The 21,620-nt window shown below is 41.5% G+C and overlaps 2 protein-coding genes across 2 annotated transcripts; both read left to right on the top strand.

Moving 5' to 3' along the window:
- The first annotated feature begins 231 nt into the window (after nucleotides 1-231).
- Nucleotides 232-2,778, top strand: CCDC201 (coiled-coil domain containing 201). The gene is made up of 3 exons (XM_075140843.1): nucleotides 232-373; nucleotides 906-1,474; nucleotides 2,404-2,778. Exons 1-3 carry the CDS (start codon nucleotides 232-234, stop codon nucleotides 2,488-2,490), a joined length of 798 nt encoding a protein of 265 aa, XP_074996944.1. The 3' UTR covers nucleotides 2,491-2,778.
- Nucleotides 2,779-15,505: 12,727 nt separating this feature from the next.
- On the top strand, nucleotides 15,506-21,620 carry IGFBP1 (insulin like growth factor binding protein 1). Its single transcript, XM_075140726.1, has 4 exons — nucleotides 15,506-15,884; nucleotides 17,580-17,758; nucleotides 19,397-19,525; nucleotides 20,688-21,620. The coding sequence occupies exons 1-4, from the start codon at nucleotides 15,506-15,508 to the stop codon at nucleotides 20,817-20,819; spliced, it is 819 nt and encodes a 272-aa protein (XP_074996827.1). The 3' UTR covers nucleotides 20,820-21,620.

Raw genomic sequence — 21,620 nt, 5'->3', positions numbered from 1 at the left:
GCTTAGAATATGGGCACTTAAAACGTATTGTCCCCTTGATGAGCTTCATGCAATCAACCTGGTGAAATATCTGAACTGCCTCATGAAAGCAAAGAGTTCAACAGTTACTAGAAGTACTTAACTGTTCATCTAATTAAGATATTTATCTTAAATATATCTTAAACTGGATATATTTATCTTAGGCTTCTCCATGTGTAAGAAGTCAAGTTCCTTTTTGTTGGGGGTTGGCAAATGGGTAGGAGAAATGCTACTAACAAAAACAACCTTGCCATTGTTATAAATTCAGTTGAAAACAGACTTGCACAGAACATAGTTGTTTTAGGATCAGCAGAAGAAGTAAGCCAAATATCAAGTAAGCAGGAGGAAATGAGAGGTTTGTGAGCCCCCTTTAAGAAAATAAGAGAAACAAAATGGCAATTGGAGTAAGAGATGTTTGCTTGAACCCAGAACTTCTCTGCACATCTCTCTAGAGCATTTGAATTTTTGCTACACTATGGTGATTCCTCTGGCATGTAACTGTTTTCATCTACCTATCCAGTGTTAGCAGCTGCAACTCCGGAAGTATATAATTTGTATACTTCGAAGGAGAAAACACTGTCTCAATGATGTTGCAGTTAATGAGGTATCTTTAAAAAATTCTAGCGTATGTGGAGCTCCACATGCAGAGGGCTGGGACAGGAGTAAGCATTGTATATGTGACAAGCTGTCTTCTAATGTTCTGTTTTCAACATGGCTCTTCCAAACCCTTGAAGAACACTGATCTATATGAAGGATAAATTCCATGTAAAGACAGAATGCAGGAAAATAGGAACACCTTGGATTTATTTTTGCAGCAGCTGAACACCTTACACGGCATCTCTTGCTATGTGAGCAATGACTCAATTTTCTGTTCTTGTCTTCTTAAGGCAATAAACCTGACTTCAAGATGTCGGAGGAAGAAGATTCTTTTCTGAATGTTAAAAGATCTCTGAAAAAGAGAATGGTGAAACACAGCACTCCAGTGGACTCAATGATTTCAAGAACAATGCCATCTCTTACAGATCTGACAAATCAGTCAATCAAGGACCAAGATACAAGTAAGAGAGTTTATGGATCACCAGTGCCAAAATCAAATCTAAGCAGATCATTAGCTCAAGTATCATCAGTACGTGTTGAAGCATACATTCCTCATACATCCCCGAAAAGGCTTTCAACAGGGTTTGATTCGCAAGAATTAAACAAAGAGATAAGCCAAAGCTCTCGGGTTGCATTTTCTAGAAGGAGGCTTTCCACGGTGTTGGCCTCTGATGAATCAAATGAAGAGCCAAGTGACAAGGTTCTCCCAAATGCAGAAACTCAAGCTCCCACCAAAGCATCTGAGGAGGCTGCAGTAAATCCCAAGAGTGGACCTTCATGGCTTGTTACTGGAATACCAGGGATAAAAGATGTCCCGATAATAAAAACCAGAAAGAAGAAAATTGATAAAGCTCTTGTGGTAATTGCTCTCCCTTAGTTATGAAATAGCTAAGCTATACAATTTCCTACCAATGCTGAATATATACAGATCTTTCTAGCAATATGGGAATATTTTAGTTATAGAACATCTCCACAACTTTACCAGTGAGAACACATACTTATGAATTGGATCATAATCTGCTAGACTCTGTGGTGTCATTCCTGATCATGGACTGGATGGGATACAGTCTTCCAAACCAGTACTTGCTTCAGCTTGTGAACTTGCATGACTAGTTGTGTACACTAGTGCAAAAATACTTTTTTTTTTTAATATATCTTTCTTTAGGAGAAACTCAAAAATGGGAAGAAATCAGTGATGTAAATTCTCAAGTTTTTTTATGTTGGCAAGTTAACTAAAACTGGAGAAACAAATAATCTACTACTTTCCTTGTTTAATCCAAATCATAGCGTTTTATAAAAAGAATGCCAGTCATTGCAAATGGTGTCTTGTGTGCAGTCCTTCAATTAGTGTAGGGTTTCCTGGGAAAAGCTTAGATTAATAGACCTTATGCAGGTCTTTATTTTTCTTTTCTGCGGAGTATGAGAACTCAATTTACTAGAACTTTGATTATTGCAAGGGCCCTGTGGAAAGCCTACAGAAAGGATAGGGAGGCAGCAGAGTTAGACTCTGAAGACTGTCATGTCAGTGTGAAGCCATCAAATTCTGTTCTGGGTTCATTCTTCCCCTGTACCTTATTGTTCGTGGGTGTGTTGGAAACTCAGGAAAACTTGCCCACTCTGAGAGTAAAGGCTTCTTAGCTTAAAATAAATGGAAAACTTCAGCCAAAATCCAGTTGGGTTCATAATGCCTTTGTGTGTGTTGTTTGTTTGGGCTTTTTTTTTTTTTTTAAAGCAAGTGACAGCTGAATGGATTAGGTTGACTAAATAATATTTTCTTTCCTATAACAGAGAAAGAAACAAAGAGAATGGGTGCTTCGTCAACTTAAAAACATTGAGGAAGCAACTGAACACGAACTGACAATTGAAGAAGCTTGATTGGACTGCCTACGGAATTAATGCTATCACATCTTTCTTGTGGGAATAGCTGGTTCCAATAAATCACACACCTGACTATAGTGCCTGTTAGGCTTCCTCTTTCCTTCCAAAATGTTTTTTCTTTGTTTGTTTGTTTGTTTTGTGATTCTTTTTGTCTCTTAAATCTAGGAGGAGTCAGGTACAAATTAAGACATGCCTCTATATGACAGCCAATGTTAATTTACAATGGCTGAAGGCCTGGAATAACGAAGGGAGGGAGAACTTTGTGTAAGAATCATTCTTCATCCTGCCACAGCTCTTCCTGACCATACTCTTTTGTACAGCCTTCAAATCTTCTAGGGTTGCTGATGTTCCTTAAGTGACAAAGTCCTAGTGGCCACATAGAGTGCAATCCTGGTTAGCCAAAGGAGAATCTCCTCATCTAAAGAGTAATCAAAACTGATGCAATCGGGAATGTTTTTGCTGCTAGCTGGGGAGATGAGGAAATAGTGAGAGGCACCAAGGAGGGAGACCAGCCTCTAGAGATTACTAATTAATGACAGTTTGTTTTGGAGCTTTGATTCAAAATGAGTTTGCCCCAGCCCCGCATTGTAAATGCACCTCACTGTTGCATTGGAGGTCCTTAATGCTCAGCTGTGTCCTTTGAGGAGGGATGGGTTTTCTGTTTTTCTCTGGAGCTGCTGCATGGCAGGGGTGGAGGGGGGAGAGAAGGCTGTCTCCCTAACAGCTGTATTGGCAAAATGGCAATTTAGCTCACAGCGGCTCTTTCCGAAGCACTAGTCAAGAAGTGATGCAAAAAGCATAATGCTCAATGTCAGTTCCTACTGCTGCCTGTTACTTAATCTTTAGGCAGAGCTTAACACTTCTAAGTGATCCTCGGGGTGTCAGCAGCAGGTACCCAGAACAGATTTACCATGTGCACACACATATCCCTGCACTTGTGTGGCTCTAGCATATGCACTTTCCTGGCTATACTGATTTTGCAGCCTGTCCCAGGCATTACCTAATTACCCCAAAGGGGAGAGGTCTGGTTCAAAAGAAGCTGCAAATTAAGGACGGAGGTAAGTGAAGCTTTTGCATTTCCTTCACACACACTGAAATACCTCATGTCCAAGATGGCAGAGAAGCAGAAGCATGGCCCAAGCCAACATTATGAGACAGGCTAACCAATAGCAGCTGTGTTATGCTCAAAAATGCAAGCGTGGAGTTGTGGTTTTACAACCTCTCTCAGGATTTAAAAGGAATTAGAATGTTTTTGCTAATGATTCCTGAAGTGAAACTCTTCAGAGTTTCTCAGGAGAACAGCTTTGTCCTCAGACCTGGCCTTCTGCAGTAGCCAGGCAGTGGGGTGATGTTGCCCCTCAGGTCACCAGCCAAGGCACGCTCACTTGGTTTGATGTTTAGTTAATGTTCTGATATTTGTTTGTGTGTGTTACCCAGGCTGCTTGTCTGGCCTCCACAGGTTCTTCTGGCAACCAGGGAGCTCCTGGCTGATGTAGATCCCAAGCTGCTTTTGAGATAAAATAGGCATGGTTGCAGATGTGCTGCTATTCCCTTTGAGCTTGCAGGCATTTCACAGCATCTATGATTTTTGCCAGGGGCTGAACTAAGATCAAGCAAGTGCAAGGTTGGCCTAAAACCCTCCTCTACCCTTGGGACAAGCACAGATTAGTCTGGCCACATGCCCCAATGCTTAATCCAAATGACCCAGTTCTGTCCCTTGTTTATTTGTACCTTCCCATATAGCCAGTTCCACTTTTTCCTTCTGCAGGCTTCTCATCCTGGTCTCAAAAAGTCTTGATACTGCTTCTGCTTTTCTCTCTCCCAATCATCTCTCAAAGTCACTCTTGGCTCCTGCCTGAGCCCATCCAGTTCCTTGGTCTTTGAATGTCTCCATCTAATGTCTTCTCCAATCTGGCCTCTAGTGATTTCCTTCCTTACAAGACACAGAAGTCTTCTGTCTTCCATGCGTACTCTTCACTGCTGGATTCCTTGCCCATCTGATACCTGATCTGATACCCTCTGATACCTGGTATTAGTCTTCTGCCAAAACTCAGACTCAGCTGTTATACCCCTAAGTGCCTTTGTCTACTTAGGTTGACCCCCTCCATGATGCTAGACCAAGTGGAAAGGTCATTAAAGGCCAATTGGACCAAGTTCCAGCCCTTAGCAGGCCAGAGATGATGTTGCTGGGAAAGTCCTTCTCAGGCCATGCTTCGGGCTACATCAAATGCAAGAGGAATCCAGGGAATATGGCTGCTTAACATCTAAGAAGTCTTTGGGTTTGTGCCAGCTGCAACGCAAAACTTTCTAAGATTCAGAACACAGTAAATGCTGGGAAAGTTTTCCAGAAAACAAGGCTGCTGTCCTGCCAAATTCATGGAACAAGTTGGTGCCAATAAAATCCCAAAGACTTCCCTCAGTGGAGGGAAACAAATTGCCAGAGTGGTAACACAGAATTGACTTTGACTGGATCTTTGCAAATCCTGAAGGTGTACCAGGCAGACAGATGCAAAAAACTAAGGACTTTCAGGATTTTGGAAACCACTTCTATTTCCTCTCTTTGGAATGTTTAAAAAGAAATACAAAAGACTGTATAGCATTTGCCTCACAGTAATTTAGGTCCTCATGAATTTGCAAAAGTTACAATATTGCTCTGATAGCCTTTCATGAGAAAATATTAATAGAATTAATTGGTGCTTTGGGGGTTTTCTGAAATGTGTCTGATACTCTACATCAACAGTATTATTGTTAATTATAGGTTAGAATACCAAGGGACTTCAACCAGACCTATATAGTACTAAACTACACGTTATCCCCTAGTGAATGATGTTCCCAAACAAAGGTTTGTCACTGATTTTTAAAAGCCAGGATGCTAGGGAATATAAAACTACATATGTCAAACTACAATACAAAACTACACTGCTGTTATTGCACTTCACATATAAGTATATCCATTGGGGCAAAATGAAAAAAAAACAGTAGTATTTCTTTTGTTCACAGGGTTTGCACTTCTATTTGTTTCTCCAGTAAACTCCCAAGTCTTCTGGATTTAATATTTAAGTTTAATGATACCAGCTAGTTTTCTGTTCTAGTATACACATATACTCTGAAAAGAATAGGCTTTGAGAGAGGCACTAGTAGTATGCGATTCAATGTTGTTTAATGTTCATCCTCTAGTGGCAACAATAGCGAATTACTGTTTGGTTAGCAACTCTCTTCATGTGCAAAGTTCCTTTATGCATGTTAATATTGCAATATCACCACAGTGTAAAAAAAAAGCTTAAAAGAAGCCATAGAGTCCAACACCTCGAAAAAATAGGCCTCTCTAATTATTCGTGACCTTAAGTATGCATTGCAGGTGCTGAGGCTGGAAAAGATTAGGGACTACAGACACCAGTTTCTTATGAGAAGATAACACCCAAGGCATCATGTTTTGTAAAATAAAAAGCCCTTTTTCTGCATGGATGAATGTGAATCAGCGTTGCAACAGGTTCTTGAGCCTTGCTCTTGTCCTGGCTTTCAAATGCAACACTGAACATGTTTGTAAGTTCAGAACAACCTTCCCACTGAGGGTGCTCTTTTAGGGCAGTATTTTTCCTTTAGGAGCTAAGCTATGACCTTGACCTAGGGAACTGTTTTCAGTACACTTGTCTCTGAACGGATATTACACAATCTACCTGCTGATGGTGACTAAGCATGATGTTGGATGGAGAAGAACAAAAACACTACCAAGAACAGAGGGAAGAGACAGAAATGTCTTCACCCTGGATTTATGAGCTCAGCCTTGTTCCCACTGAAGCAATGGTAACACTCCTGTTGACAGAGCTGGGAGTGCTCTGCCCAGCTGCAATGCTTCTGTAGGAGGCCAGGTTGGAGAGTAAAATGTTTAGCACACATATTTCAGATTTAAATAACAGAGAACTGGTAACTATGTTACTTCTTCACCGATCATAGCTGAACAATTTTAGAATAACTAGGAAAAGTGGAAAACTCTTAAATAAAAACAGATTTTTTTTTTTTCTCTAAATCACAACATGGTTACATTCCTGCTACAGACAAAACCCTGCGTAATAAACTGCACAGCAGTGTCAATGACCTGTACTCCAGTGTGTTTTGTTCTATAAGACATACAAGCACAAAAGCCTCTCTTAGCTCCATCTGTTGTTGCAGTCCACAATGCCTATTAAAACAGCTCACTCCTCAACACTTTTGACTTACTAGAATAAAATGAACAAACATACTGAAGTTTTCACTGAGCCTAGCAGCACTTAGAAAAGTTGGACCAGTTGAAGCTATTGGGTAACATTTTCAAATGTTATTAAAAACTAGACCCAGGCACAGGTACTAGGACTCCACCTAGGATGTAGGCCTCCCCCAGAACACCTCAGATATGCTGCTCAGTCCTTACTGCTATCTAGGTACCTAATGCCCCTATACAATGAAATTTTGTTTGATAGTGCAGTCAGTCCCAGTGGGCATGCAAACCCCATAGAGCTTGACAGCAGCTCCTGGTTGCCAGCCTCCTGGGTCTGCCCACGCACATGATCTCACAGTACTTTACACCAATCCCACCCTTCCACCCCGAAATGGGACATGTGCGCAGGAGATGTGTAGCAGACACCAGTCAGACAAGAGGTATACCTGTCTGCCTTTAGTTTCAGCAGCCCACAGGATAAAACTCTGGGAAGTGAGAGACCGCATTTCAAATCCCCTTCTCATCTGAGATAGAACCTTTAAACCAAGCGTCCTAGGTCACAAAGTAGTAATCACCATCTCTAGACTTACTGTGGAGTCAGGGCTTTTAAGTATTACCTATCAAAGTTGTTCTACTTTGCCTAAGTATTCATTAAATAAGAAGATTGAATTTCCATCATATGTCAGTGACTCACTGTCTTGCATCTTGGTATTTTATTTCTTTGGGGTTTTGTGGGGTTTTTTTTTGTTTTAATTCATTTTTATTGAAGAAATGGAAAGAAGAAGGGGGAAAACATCCTTCATTACTTCCAGGGAGAAAAAAAAAAAAGAAATAATTCATGCCTTTTCTGCTTCTTACTGTTGCTGCCATTTTGACCCTTTTTGTTGTCCTCCATTTCATCCTTTTGGCCTTTCCTAGCTCTACATGTCCTCTTCTAACTGGCTTCTGCTTTCAGCTCTTCCTGTCATTGCAGGTTTGTCCCCTGTAGTGACCCTCTTCTACTGGCAGATACCATAAGCCTTCTAAAGCTTACATCTTACATCTTCTCCTATAGAGGAGATGCCAGCAATGGAAGGGGAAAAGAAATACCTCATACGTCTAGGATAGAAAAAAAAAGGTGCTCTTCCTAGAAATGGAATAATCCAACTTTCTAGTATGGAAAGGTGATGTGAATTCAGATATAGGAATGAAAGTACAGGCAGCATTGCTGACAAATTTACTGGGAGAGGAACTAGATCCAAAAAAGCACTTACAAGATGCCTAGGTAAAATGGGTTTCGAAGTATACTTCCCAGCCAAGAGAGCACCAAGCAATTTATTGCATCATACAGCATGCAATTAAATCAAATTGGTGCTGTGTGAGAGTATTCATACAAAGGAAATGGGTGCTTTAGCACTTGTTGCTCCTCTCTAAGCAAAAAAACACACAAAACCCCCAAACCTGCACAAACCATAGCTCAACAACAGCAACAGGCTTTGCCACCATGGGAGGGAAGCCATTACAATTAGAAGGAAGGCTTACAATTGCAATCAAAAACTTTTAATTATAACACATATGCTAATGTGGATACGTGTTATAATAGTAACTGTGCTAGAGGGAAGAAAGAGGGGGTGGAACTGGGATGGTGGAGAAAGAAGTGCTGTTTGGCATCCTGAATGCCCCTGACTAGCTGAGAAGTCATCCACTGAGACTGTAGAATTGGAAATTATACTACAAAGGTTATGATGCAAGCATACAAATCAATAGTGTATCCTGACCTTGACTAGTACATTCAGAAGCAGGTGGGATTTTCTGGCCACAACTGGGTGATGATAAAGATTGATTAAAGAAAACAAAACACAGAGCAAAGCCCTCACATGACACCAGCAAAATGAAAAGATTGTGATGACCACATTTACAGAAGAGATGAATAAGGCAAGTAAAAACACAGTAGCAGACCCATGACATCTAAAAGGTCAGTTGGCCATTCCAGTTTCTCAGAATGAAAAATCAGTGGAGTTAAAGGAAAATATGACTTGAACTAATTATTTTAAAAGGTATATTTTTTTGCATATACTTAATAAGTCTGCAGAACATGTTTTCAGTACATAGATACCTTTGAGACTGAGAAAACTATCAAATCAGAGGGGGGAAAAGAAGTGCTATATATGAAAATGTAGAAAATTACATTAAAAAGAAGGTGGTGTTGGGGGGGGTTGTTGATTTTTGTCACGTTGACCATGTCATGGTCAACCAGTCACTGATCATAATAACAGCAGCAATAACAAAAATAAAATTAAAGTCTTACTTTTATAGCTACACATATAAGCATTTCTACAACAGCTCGATTAATCAGATATCACGAGAGAAAAGCTTTTGAGACATCTAATAATTCTTCTCTGTGTCTGTCTTAGTTTTTACAACTGACCCCTCATCACCAAGTTGTGGGTCATTAGAAGTTTTATTCTTTTCCATGCGGCTTTGCTACAGAAGGCAAAATTGCGGTGATTTATTGAATGCAGTCAAATTCCTATTTGTAAAGAGAGGCACGCTGCTTTCATCTGTAATGAAGTGCCTTGACAATCTAATATTGGCTTTTTGCTTTGTTTCATTATACATTAATTGTATTGATTTTTTTCTAATCCAGTAACCCTGCATGATCTCTGTGTTTGATGGCAGAGATTATTTATACAGTAGGTCAGGCAAATATTCGTGTGACATTCAATCTTATCTCCAGTGTGATTTTGATATAATAACAGGTTGGATTAACCCCTTCATATCTCTATTTGCAAAATGTGCTCTCCTTCAAGGAGCCTTAAAACTGCTGACAAGCAGAGTTAGCAGCTTCAGTTTTCTCTAAAATGCTTGCTGAGGCGTATTCGCCCAAGAGTAGGTGCCACACAGGGTGACCTGCCTGAATGAGAGTGTTGTGTCTCACAGTTACTTTGTCTTCATGCTGTTCTCCTACCTCTTCCCCCAGAAAGCAAGCCCTGCGCCTCCTCACACCAAAAAGTTCAGGGGTCCCAAGCAGAGGCCAGTACCTCTGAGCAACTTTGTTCCTCTGGGCAGCATGAACTTGCTTATACCTCACTGTGGATCCCCTGCAAAGAGTTTGAAATAGTAAATACCTGCAGATTAAGGCTGCAGTGAGCATCAAAAGCTTTCATACTTGATAACTATCAGACACTAATTCAACAGTGGTGGTGTCTGAATAGCTCAGGCAACCCTGAATCCCAGCAGCAGCTTACCTGGTTTCAGTTCTCTGTGCAAGCCTCAAGCTCTATAGAACTGACTGAAGTCCCAGAGTCCTGTCTCTCATCCTCTGGGGAAACAGTAGAGGCTCTGAAACCTGAAAAAAAGTACTCTTGGTATTACTAGCAACAATATTACAGTAATAGTTAATAGCAATGATATTGCTGAAATCAGAAATGCCCCAGGACAAAAGGCAGGGACAGATTTCTTGACAAAAGCAGCTGGGCAAACTGTTTTATTTTTGTAAGAACCAGTGCAGAAGTGAATAACCTAAATGTGGAAAACAATTGCAAAGGATCCGGAGAAATGTGCCCTCCTGTTTTAACAGCATATCATTTTGCTGTCAGTAACAGCCCTCTTGCTCTCTTGGTTAGAATTTGAGGTTGCTGTCTTCTGCTCTGCCTGCAGCTCAGCCCCTGTTCCTGTAGCAGGCACAGTTCAGACATATTTGTCCCCCAGTTTTGGCTTCCCACTTCATAGGATGGATAACCAGAGAAAATGGACCTCTTGACTTACTGTGGCCTGGATCCTATGACTTATTCCTATTTTTATTAGCATTTTTTAAAGGATAAAAAGATGAAAGAACTGCATTTTAGATTCTAGTACTAACAGCCAAAGATACTCATGGAAGAGAAAAGCCTCCATGAAGTCTCAGAAGAAAACAGCAGGAATTTGAAGCATCAGGGGCTCCTCCATTTTTGGAGCAGTAAGCTCCTTTAAAAATCCAGCTTCTCTACTGTGAAAGAGAATATCCACTGTTGCATTTGATGAGGTATAAACCAACATAAATGAATTATTGTTGGCTGTTGTCCTACAGGCACTTTTCCCCTAAGTTGTGTAACTGGCTGTGACTATGATGCCCCTGGTCTGGGGCTGGATCTCCCTTTTTCTCCATCAGTACTGTTTACTTTTCTCCCTACTGCATGTGGAAAGCCTTGCTACTGCAAAGCCATGTATTAATTTGGGGAGGAAAGGGGAGTTTCATGTGCATCCTGGCATTTAACCCATGTGACAGACCCAGACATTAAGGTAAGCGTAGCCTTCTGTAACTGTCTCAAACCGTCCTTCACATGAGATGCCTTAATATGTATTTGAAAGCCCTATTATATTTAAATTGCTTTTAGAGTAAATCTCTGGGGAATTTACCTTTTCCTTTATCAGCGTAAGATAGCAACCACTTAAGAAAGTAAACCTAACGGTGGTGAAGGCTGGAGACTCGTGTCATCAGTGCCTACAGCGCCCAGGGACTGCAGTAAAGGGCACATTACTCGGTTGGTGGTGCTCTTTGTTACTGGGCCCGGAGAGACACAGTGGCTGAAGAATACAAAGAGATTTAAACAGCTGGTGCTAGTTTAGGTGCCTGGAGCCAGTGCTAAGGGGTTCATTTACAGTTTTCAAAGTTGCTGCTAAACTATAGCTCACGCTGGTAGGCACTGAAAAGCCTTCATTTCCATGGCTGGTCCCAGGGAATACTCCTACCTGGGGTTAGTAATGCTGACTACGGCAGAATGGGGGAAGCAGAAGCTTTTTTATATTAACTCTCCATACAGGAACTCACGTTCTGCAACGTGCTTTCAGCTTTACCTCTTGTCAAAGTGGTTCTGGATTATTTCTCCAGCTAGGCAAACTTACTTTTTTGCCATCACTGCATGGAGCAGCTGGCCCATGGTAGAATGACTAAAGGAGGACTTTAACCTGTCTTGCCAGAAGAGCTCAATAGTTCTTAGAAACTAATTATCTGACTGGTCTATGCACACACAACATTGTGAACAAGGTGTTTTACTCAGTGCTCAAACACTTTGGGTGTCACCAAAGCAATACATTACTTTTCCCTCTCTTTTTTTGAACCTGATGACCCATGATTTGATGCAGAAAATCCGCAGGCTTCCCTAGCTAGACTTGCCATGAGACAGCCTCTCACTTTTCTTCTCTTAATAGAGTTTCTGCAGTTTTAGGTATTTCTAAAATATTTTCCACATTCTAGCAAAATTAATTGCTGGGGGAAAAAAATAGCAAAAGTCTGTCTGCTGAAGTTAGAGAAGTTCCACAAACTTGGAACACCTCATTATCTGCATTCAGAATCTAATTCTAAAAGTCATACTTATCCAACCAGAATAGAAAAATAATACCAAATGGCATATATGTCATTGCCACAAAGTGACAACAATCAATCAATAAATGCTTGAATCAAATTATTCATCAATAACCTAAGCACTGTCAATTACTTGGATAAAAAATTCCTAATAATCCATAAAGCTGAAATAAAGCATTTTTGATAGGAGATAAATAACAGAGAAGGGACTAAGTCATTTGTATTTCTATCATAGCTGTTTCTCTTCATATGTTTGATGCCATATGTGTGTGTGTGTGTGTGTCTGTGTGTGTGTGTGTGTGTGTGTATCACATAGTAGTTTTGGATATTAAGCTTACAATTCAGGATTAGTTTCTTACCTAAAGAAAAATAATGAGGATATTCCCCTGGTTGGTTTGGGTTTTTTTAAACATACCCAGAGAAGCAGTCCCAGTAGGAGATTATTTGGCAAGTCACTTGAATTTTTGGTGATTAGAGGATAAAGATCACTTGTACACAAACTTATATAAAACTTTATGTTCTATGAGTCACTCCATGTGGCTTTAAAGAAAAAAAAATTCCCAAACTTTATTTAACATGCAAAATGAGGTCAGTGGCTAAGAATTATAGAGAAACCAATGGGAAAAGTCTGTAGAAAAATAACCCTTGCCTAGGATTCATGTGGTGTCTTTTGACAAGTGGTTCAAATTAGGGGACAACAGTTGGAACACCTAAAAATTACCATCAAAAGTCTTCAGTAAACACAACTTTACATCATGGATGTTTTTAACCTCCTGACTCTTATCTGTTTGTGTTCTTTAAAGCAATGTCAGGGTCAGAGATGGAGATTGGTAGAGGAGTTGTAGTATTACATCAAACAGAGCCTACATAAACATATACACTACTTTCACTTCATTGATGTCCCATGGCCTATACAAAAGCATTGCCTTCTTGATTGATACTGCCCTAAGTTTATCGTAACTTGTTCTAATGTATGTTCATTACATTTATATAAATGAAATATGAAGGGACTGATTTTTATGGGTCTACCTTTTGTGCAGAAGAACATCTGCTCACAAAGTCTGCATTAGCAGAGTTTTAGGTTTCCTCAGTTTGATTGTACAAAAGACAGCAAGGGAAAATAGGCTGAGCCATCATTTAGAGTTGACCTGCAATCATAAAGGAAAGAAAACAAAATGTTTTATAATCTATGGGGTTTTTTTGTTTATCTTTTTTTTATCTTACTGGGTAAACTGAAAAAATCTGGCTTCTAAAAGGCTGCCAGTTGTTAGGAATTGCCTGGGCAGTTCAGATACTGCCAGCTGCCCTGCAGCAAGGAAAAATATGCCAAAGACCTGAAAACATGATGGTGCTTTGGAAGAATGAGGTTCTTCTGAAACTAGTGGAAGTTTTGTGACATAGGCTTGCACATCAGACAAGACTCTGTTCTTGCATTAAGTGTCTGTCTTTATCTAGTTACTTAAAATGATGGTGATGAGTTAAAAAATCCTTTTTAAAAACGTGTATCATTAAAATCTATTCCCTCTCAGTTCATGTCCTTTTTTTTAAAGACAGAAAAACTGCAGGCAGGACGGTGGAAGTCACTGTGGAATACAGTCATTTCAGGGGCAAGTAGCTTATGTTAAGCAGTCAGTAGTAGAAAGATCCTCAATTCTGTTCATACAAAGCTATCTAACACAGCAGAGAGACATACATAGATAAGTGAATGAATACATGCATGCACATATACGCATGCATATGACCTCTTTGGATCTTTGTCATTTTACAACTGGGTCTACTTTTCATTTGTAATTTTTTTTCATGCTTCTTCATGAAAGAGACTTTGTTTTGCACTGTTTTCTTTTTCTCTTTGAGGGATGAAAGAAGACATATTTCTGTATATTTTTCACTTCACACTGAATGGTAAGAGATTTGTGATTTTCTAAGACAGATGCACAAGAAAAAGTGAGAAATGAAAGGGGGAAAAGAGTATTAGGGCTTGAAAAGTTTAATTGCGATGTAAAAATTGTGATGCCCTAGGTGTTCAGCCAAAATTTGCTCCTAGGCAGACACGTGAAGTCCCCAGAATTCTTTTAAAATCTGTAAAATTAGTTTTGTTTAAAATACTTTAAAATACTAGTGAGTTTTAAGGGCTGCCATCTTTTGTGTATCCAGATAGAGATCCCTAAAACAACCTGAATTTAAAAAAAAAAAAAAAAGATTAGATGGGGTAGTTAAGTGAAAATGTGTCAAGTTGTAAAAGTCTGTAACCAGTAAGAATACTTTTATGAACTCAGTTATTAATATAGGGGGTTAAAAATGCACTATATTATAAATAAAACCTTAGGCATCAATACCAGAAAGAGTGAATAATAGAACGTTAAACAATGTTCTGCAGTTCTGCTTCAACTTACTTTCACACCAATGATGTATTTACAAAAGAGGAGAACTAAATGCAAAAAAACCCAAACAAACAAAAATCATGCTACATTAGATGACTTGACAGTGGAATTTGCTATTTCAAGCTCAGTACATACTGCAAATACCAGGATAAAATAATCTGTTCAGCACAGTGAAGTCTGAACACTTTTGTTTGTATTGTAGTGACAACCGTTGCATGCAAAGGAGAAAAAGAAAGATCCCCCCCCCCGCCCCCTAGGTGATATATGAGGAGATGGAGAGGGTAACAGGACAGACAGAAAAGCAGGTATCTCATTTATTTCTGAACTGTTTGACAAACAGTGCATGTTTTGAGGACTAATACTCCTCTCACTCCAGCAGCAGTAGCAAAACTGAGCCCAGACGCGGAGATCCCTCCAGCTTCGGCTGCGCAGCCCCTCCCGGAGGTTAATGCAAGGACTCCTACGTGCATGTGTGCAGTGGTTACAGGATCCTGATGGCTTTATTACCCTTGGGGCCTCCTCTTTGGTATGTCAGTGTCCTCCTAACCTGCAGCCACATGACGAAAATTAAACAAGGGTTTGTTGCATTTGTTGCTGTGGAAATATGAAGTCAGTTGCTTCAGTTTCAATGGGATTTCCCTCCTCCCTTTCCTCCCCCCCCCCCCCCCCGTTTTTTTAAACATTTACATTTTTATCAAATGTCAAGAACAGGAGACAGGAGACATTTGTGACAGGCAAAAGGGGAGGGCATACCCCCCACTCATCCATTCCCCTCTGCCTGTTTCCCCTCCACCCCCGCCGCATTTTTCCTTGTTAACTGTGCTAGGACAGAGAGGTGGGGGTGAGGGAATAAAAGCATTCCTGCATGTCTGGAGGAAAGAAAAAAGATAAAGAGGGAAAGTGAAAGGGGAGGGGAAGAGTGGCCAGGGACTTGAACCGCCAGTGAAATGATGCTTCTCCAGCCCTCCTGTGCAGATAATAGTTAACTCGGGGTTAAAGATTAATAGCCAGGCAAAGCACTGTATAAATGGCCCGGGCGAGCTGAATGTATGTAAACTGCCTCCTGCTCCTCAGCCGGCTGAGCTACCCTCTCCGTGGTCCCTCATCAGCGACATGAGTAGCCTGCGGTCTCTGCTGCGCCGCTGCTGGCTGCCGTCCCTGCTGCTGCCGGCGCTGCTGGGTCCCCGCCTCGCCTCCGGGGTGGCCCTGCAGCCCATGCACTGCGCCCCGTGCACCCAGGAGAAGCTCGCCCTCTGCCCGCCCGTCGCGCCCGGCTGCCCGGAGACGGCCCGGCAGCCCGGCTGCGGCTGCTGCCAGACCTGCGCCCTCGGGCCGGGCCAGCCCTGCGGGGTCTACACGGCCCGCTGCCGGCAGGGGCTCCGCTGCCACGTCCCCGCGGGAGCGCCCCGGCCCCTCTCCGCCCTCATCCAGGGGCAGGGGACCTGCCTGCCCGCCAGCGAGGCCGGAGGGATGCGCACGGCGGAGCCGGCAGGTACCGCGCCATCGCGTCCCCGCTCCGCGCCGGCGGGCTGGGGGCTGCGCGCCGGGGCGCGGCAGCAGAGCCCCCCGCCGAGGGGAACGAGGGCTCGGCAGGCGGGGTGCGCCCGGGGCCGCTGCGGGCGCTGGGCATCAGGAGCTCGGAAAACGAGCAAAGTTAGGCAGGCGTTTGGAAAACAGGGAAGGCAGACTGCGTTTTCCAGGAAAGCGTGCTCTGACCTGTGCGAGGTGAGGCGCATCCTGGTGCGGAGCCAAGAGATGTTCGCAGCACGCTGTTATGCCACAGGCAGCGAGCAGGAAAACCCTAAAGCGTAGTAATGGGACAATGCAGAATAATCAGAATAAGGTTTCTGGGAAGCTATAGACAGTTTTCTTTAGTAGTAAACAGTAACTAGAGTAGGACAAATGTTTTCTAGGCTTTGTTTATGTCCGTCTCCAAAAGTCATGATAGAGAATGGAAAGACCTAAATAGGCTTTCTGCCTGACTTCATTTCAAGAGTAAAACATATATGAAGTAGTGCAGTGCTAGCCAAACTATCTTTGAGCAGAAAGACTTATCAAGCATCTTATGCTATTTGATGATCAGGAACTTCTTCAGTGTTATTTAATTATTTTACAATTTATTATTATTATTATTTTCACCATCATTACTGCTATGTTCATGCAGTGATAAGATTAAGGTAACTCAGTAGCATTACAAAAATAATTGTTGACTCAAAATAACAATGGCCATTGGTGGCAGTAAGTGGAGTTTCTCTTGTACTTGAGGGGGCGGGGAGGGGAGAGAACAGTGACTGAACCGAGTGTTTAAGCCTCCTGCAGTTAAAAAGGTCTAGTATTTGATTTGATTTTACTCTTTCCTTGTTTTTATTCTTTCTTTCTTTCCCTCCTCAATTTTCCAACTCCATTTTTTCTTAAACATTGTCAAAGGGAAAAACAGGTGGTTTTTAGCCTGCTGGATGATTGTTTACAGCCTTGATCCAACAAGTTACTTAGAAACAAACTTCTATCCCATGAGAAGTCCCTGCAATTGCAAAGAGCTTCTGTTGCTTCGAGCGGGAGAGTTCACACACGCTGAGTTAGGCACTGGCATGCGGGCCGTGACCAGGCAGATCCAAACAGTTTCTGCCATTCCCTGGCTGTTTGATCCACTGCAAGTCAGCGTGAGCTACTGCTGGCTCCTGTGAATTGCTACCCCTTCTTATACTTGAGGCAAGCCACAGAACAAAGTACAGGATGCCATGGGATCAGGTCTGGACCAGTTCCTCTCCTGAATAAAAACTGAAACACATCATGCTGACAAAAATCTAAATTCATTACAAGTTTAACTCCAGTCTTTCCTCATTTAGCAAAGTCTCTACAACCCACTGTGCTCAAGAAAGTTTTTTCATTTCTAACAGACTGGCTGCAGCTTCATCTTTGGGATTAGAGTGATTTTGAAGGATCGTAAAATAACCAAGTTGTTAGAGAACAGCTGATGCGTCCTCATATGAATTTATGACAAAAGTTTAATTTGATGTGCTGCACATGTAATTTATTACTCCTGCAAGAGCTACTGTAATGGATCTGTCTTAGATATTAGTTTTTGTTGTTGCTGTTGATTCTTCTTCTTTTTCTTTACCTTTTTAACTTGGAGAAATAAATGCAAAAGTTCACTGAAGATGTTCACCTTAATATCATTCCTTTCCAGACTCTATCGAACCTGAGGATATGCCTTTGGAAAGCACTGAAATGACACAGGATCAACTGCTGAACTATCAGTTGATGTTTCCCATAGGCCAGGACAAATCCATCCCCTGGAACGCCATCACTGCATATGAAAACATGAAAGCAAAGAGACTATCTGAACTCAAGAAATGGAAAGAGCAGGTGCATTTTCTTGCAAACCTTTCAGAGACTATTTCAGTAGATGCTATTGATTCAGAATATAAAGTGAAACTATGCATGAAATCCTAGCAGCAACACTGGGATGTCAGTATTTTGAGTAGCCAGCAAACAGACTTTTGGAATGCCTTCATCAGATACTTGAGGAACAGGCAAAATGGCAGAAGCGATAAAAACAGGTGTGAATCAGATATGTCCTATACAGACTCCATGCAGAGACTGAATCTTTCTCTGCATTTACTATCGGATTATAACATGGGCCCTTAAATTCCAGGAGCCCATACTAAAATCTTGGACTCCTTTTGTTAAAAAATAAAAGGCATTTGTCACTGATCCAATGTCCAGTCAAATAAAAGGGAGTCCTTATATACAGTTATTGATGAAACACCAATGCAAACCAAAACGTGTTTCTTTCTGATCGCAAGTAGATGCATGTAAAAAGGCAGAAAGCTCGGTAATTAAAGTAAGCTTTTGCCTTCGACACTGCAAAATCGCAGTGGGTAATGGGGACGTGGGGCCTTTGCAAGCAGGTCCTTGTTCCACTTGAGGGCACCAGAGAACCACAGTTAGACCAGTCCCAGGCAGCCAGCACACCCACAGCACGGAGCTGAATTAGAACTGGGCACCACAGAAGCCCAGTTTCGTAATGGTCACAGACAAAATGAAAAAAAGTGCAAAAACCTACTAACCACCACCCCACCCTAGGAAGCCTCATTCCACATCCAGAACAGGACTTAATCACTGATTTAGTTTGAACTATTATACGTAAGTGCTGTTAGCTCCAGTTCTGATTTGTAGGCTTCTGCTTGTCTCACCCAGAGCCACAGATAAGCCCGTTGACTTGAATATGACTGCTTATGTGAGGGCCTGACACGGGGAGGTCTTGCAAAAGCAGAGGGTATGATTATTTTCACTCTAAAGTAAAAATATTTGTTCAGTCACTTCTGCTCCCTTTTCACTCATTTAAACACATAAGGTACTATTAATAGTGGCAATTGTGACTTTGAAAAAGGGAGCAAGCAAATTGTGAAAATAGTGAATATTGCAAACAGTTCTTCATCCCCCATTCCAGGAACTTTGGGTTTGGGTCTCAGAGCCACAGGGCTGCTCTCTATTCTGCTTTGGTGACAGCTCTGTCCTGTACAAAAGGTAACAAACATTCAGATGTTTGTTCTTGCACCGTCTATATATGTCTTGCACCTCTTCTCCATACATCAACAGAGCACAGGGCCATGGCAACCCAGAAAACGTGGCTAGTCTCACGTACACCAGCCTCGTAACGTGCACCTCCCCATAATAGGAGAGATTGTACCCTCTGAGCAGTAATGTGTTTACTTAGTACAGGTTAAATTTCCTTGTGTGGCAATTTAAGGACTTAAATCCTCATGTTTCTGAGGACAGAAAATACCTCAAAGAATAAAAACAAAGGCCTAAATGCAACACCAGAGTTTTCTGGCTGTGCTCCTACTGAAACAAGTAAAAACTACATGCAAAGCAGCCTGGTGCAGATTTTATGACTAATAAGTATTTTCAGCTTTTTGCTAGCTTTATACTAATCACTTTTTGTTTAGTTGGTTTCTCTGTGATTTTGGTATTGACAATATTTGCATGGTATTCCTGCAGGGACCTTGTCAGAAGGAGCTCTACAGAGCCCTGTATAAATTGGCAAAGGCACAGCAGAGAAGCGGAGGGGAGATTTACAAATTCTACTTGCCCAACTGCAGCAAGAATGGATTTTACCACAGCAAACAGGTACGTGCCTTTTCCCCTGTCTGCTTACAGCAGTGCTGCGACTAGCCTGACACAGCCAAGCCTTTCATAGCCCTCTGCTCCCAAACTCACGAGTTTGCAGCTGCTGGAAAACCAGGTTGTGAAAACAGGGATACTCAGTAGTGGGAGCAGATGGTTTGTCCTTCTTCTCTTAAAAGTGAGCCGCATGCTATGGGCTGACAGCAGTGGAGACAGGAGCCTTTTCCATTCACAGAACAGGTGCACACAAGGCCTTCTCCAAAATCTTTTAACCCTGTTTGCTCCCAGGCCAAATCAAGCTCCATGTACCTGATTTGTTAGCATATTCCCAGCGAACCTTGATTCATAAAATCCACCACACTGCCTGCAAAGCCCATTGAATATGTAATAACCACTATGGAGAAAGGAGGCTCTCAGCTCCCACGCAGTGAAAAACTCACACAGGCAGTGAAAAAACTCTCTGGAGCAAAATTAGCCTCCTGAAAGTAGAACAAAAATACTGATTTGTGCTGCCTATGGATTATGTTATATGCTCATTTCCATTATAGCCTCAAAAAAAGCCATTGCAAGTTACACTGAGAGTAATCTGCAAACCTAACTAAAGCTCCAAACCTCAAGCCACACCCTTGTAACCACAGGTCATGCACACAAATTTAGTAGGTCTGCATAAATCTGTGTCACCGAGACTCCTTGTTTTTGGGCATGGCAACACTGTGTGACTCACAAACCTGTGTGACCTGGGATCTGATCAGGCACAAACAGAAATCTGTTTAACCCCCTCCCCAAGAAAAAACCCACCCTATTTGCCTCCTTGCGTGAAGAGCCAGACCATCCAGTCATTGCTCTCACCCTGCCAGCTCGTATATTCTGCCTTCCTTTGGTTTCTCACGCTGGAAGATATTGCTGCTTTATACTGCTGTTTACCAAGGAGTGGGCAAACTGTTAATTCTGAAGTTGCTGTTGTGGTAGCTGAGCTTGGATTACGGCTCCCTAAACAAGTGTGTTGGTCAGAGGCAGGACCACCGCATTCAAAACAAGTCTTGTGCACGGCAGGTCCCCACCTTCTAATCCAGTTCTGTCCAACACCTCTACTTGCAGTATCTCACAGGTAATCTTCTGCTTACAGTTACTTATTGTGTGTTTTGTTTTGCTAATAATACTCTAGTGCGAAACTTCACTGGATGGAGAGTCTGCTGGATGCTGGTGTGTCTATCCAAAAAACGGAAGAAGAATTCCTGGATCTCCAGAAATGAAGGGAGACCCTGAATGCCAACAATATCTCAACTCACAAGAATAAAACTAAACACATTAATTCACACCAAGTTTTCTGTAGGGCCTGATCTAGTCAGGAGACATTTCAGTCAGGAGCCATTTCAGTAAGGTAGTTTTGTGCACCTGATCTTCAGCATATGAGTAACCCCATAAAGTAGCTTTTTTACTGCACTGGGATTACTCAGGTGTTCGAGTGACAGATATGAGCAACTGCAAGATCAAGTCCTACAATCCTGTATATTTTGTTTGTATAATATTATAGATACCCTCATGTAAAGCTGTTGAATTATTTATTTCACAGTACGTGTATTTTTGTCTCTGTGTGTTGTTACTAATTTATATCCTCAAACACTTCATAACTTTATATGTAAATACTTAATATTATTGCTCTTAAATGTATGCATCTTATGTTGGAGGAATGTTGCTACTTAAAACTTCAAATGGCATAACTCTATTGGGAAAAATGGCTTGTAAACTTGCATTTTTGTACTATGTATTTATAGATGTAAACTGAATTTTAAAAAATAGCTTTCACTAGAGAACACGCTTAGAAACTTATTTAAAACCTGTTTTGTTTATATATCATGTTGCTTTTGCACCTCTGTTTCAATGTCAAGCTGTTTCTTAAAAAAGAAAGTCTAAACCTTGATTATATACTGAAGCTCCTGATGGGACAGTGTTTGTTTCTATTTTCCAAACATATGCACTGGATAAATGGCAAAACACAACAGGATATTCTGTGCCACCTTTGACAGGTGTAAGTTGTTCACATGTTGACATTGTCATGTTATTTAAGATGAGCTATTAAATAATGTCTTCTACATTG

Source organism: Calonectris borealis, chromosome 2 (genome assembly GCF_964195595.1).
Source record: "Calonectris borealis chromosome 2, bCalBor7.hap1.2, whole genome shotgun sequence".
Classification (NCBI taxonomy): Eukaryota; Metazoa; Chordata; class Aves; order Procellariiformes; family Procellariidae; genus Calonectris; species Calonectris borealis.
This window is presented reverse-complemented; position numbering and strand designations above follow the sequence as displayed.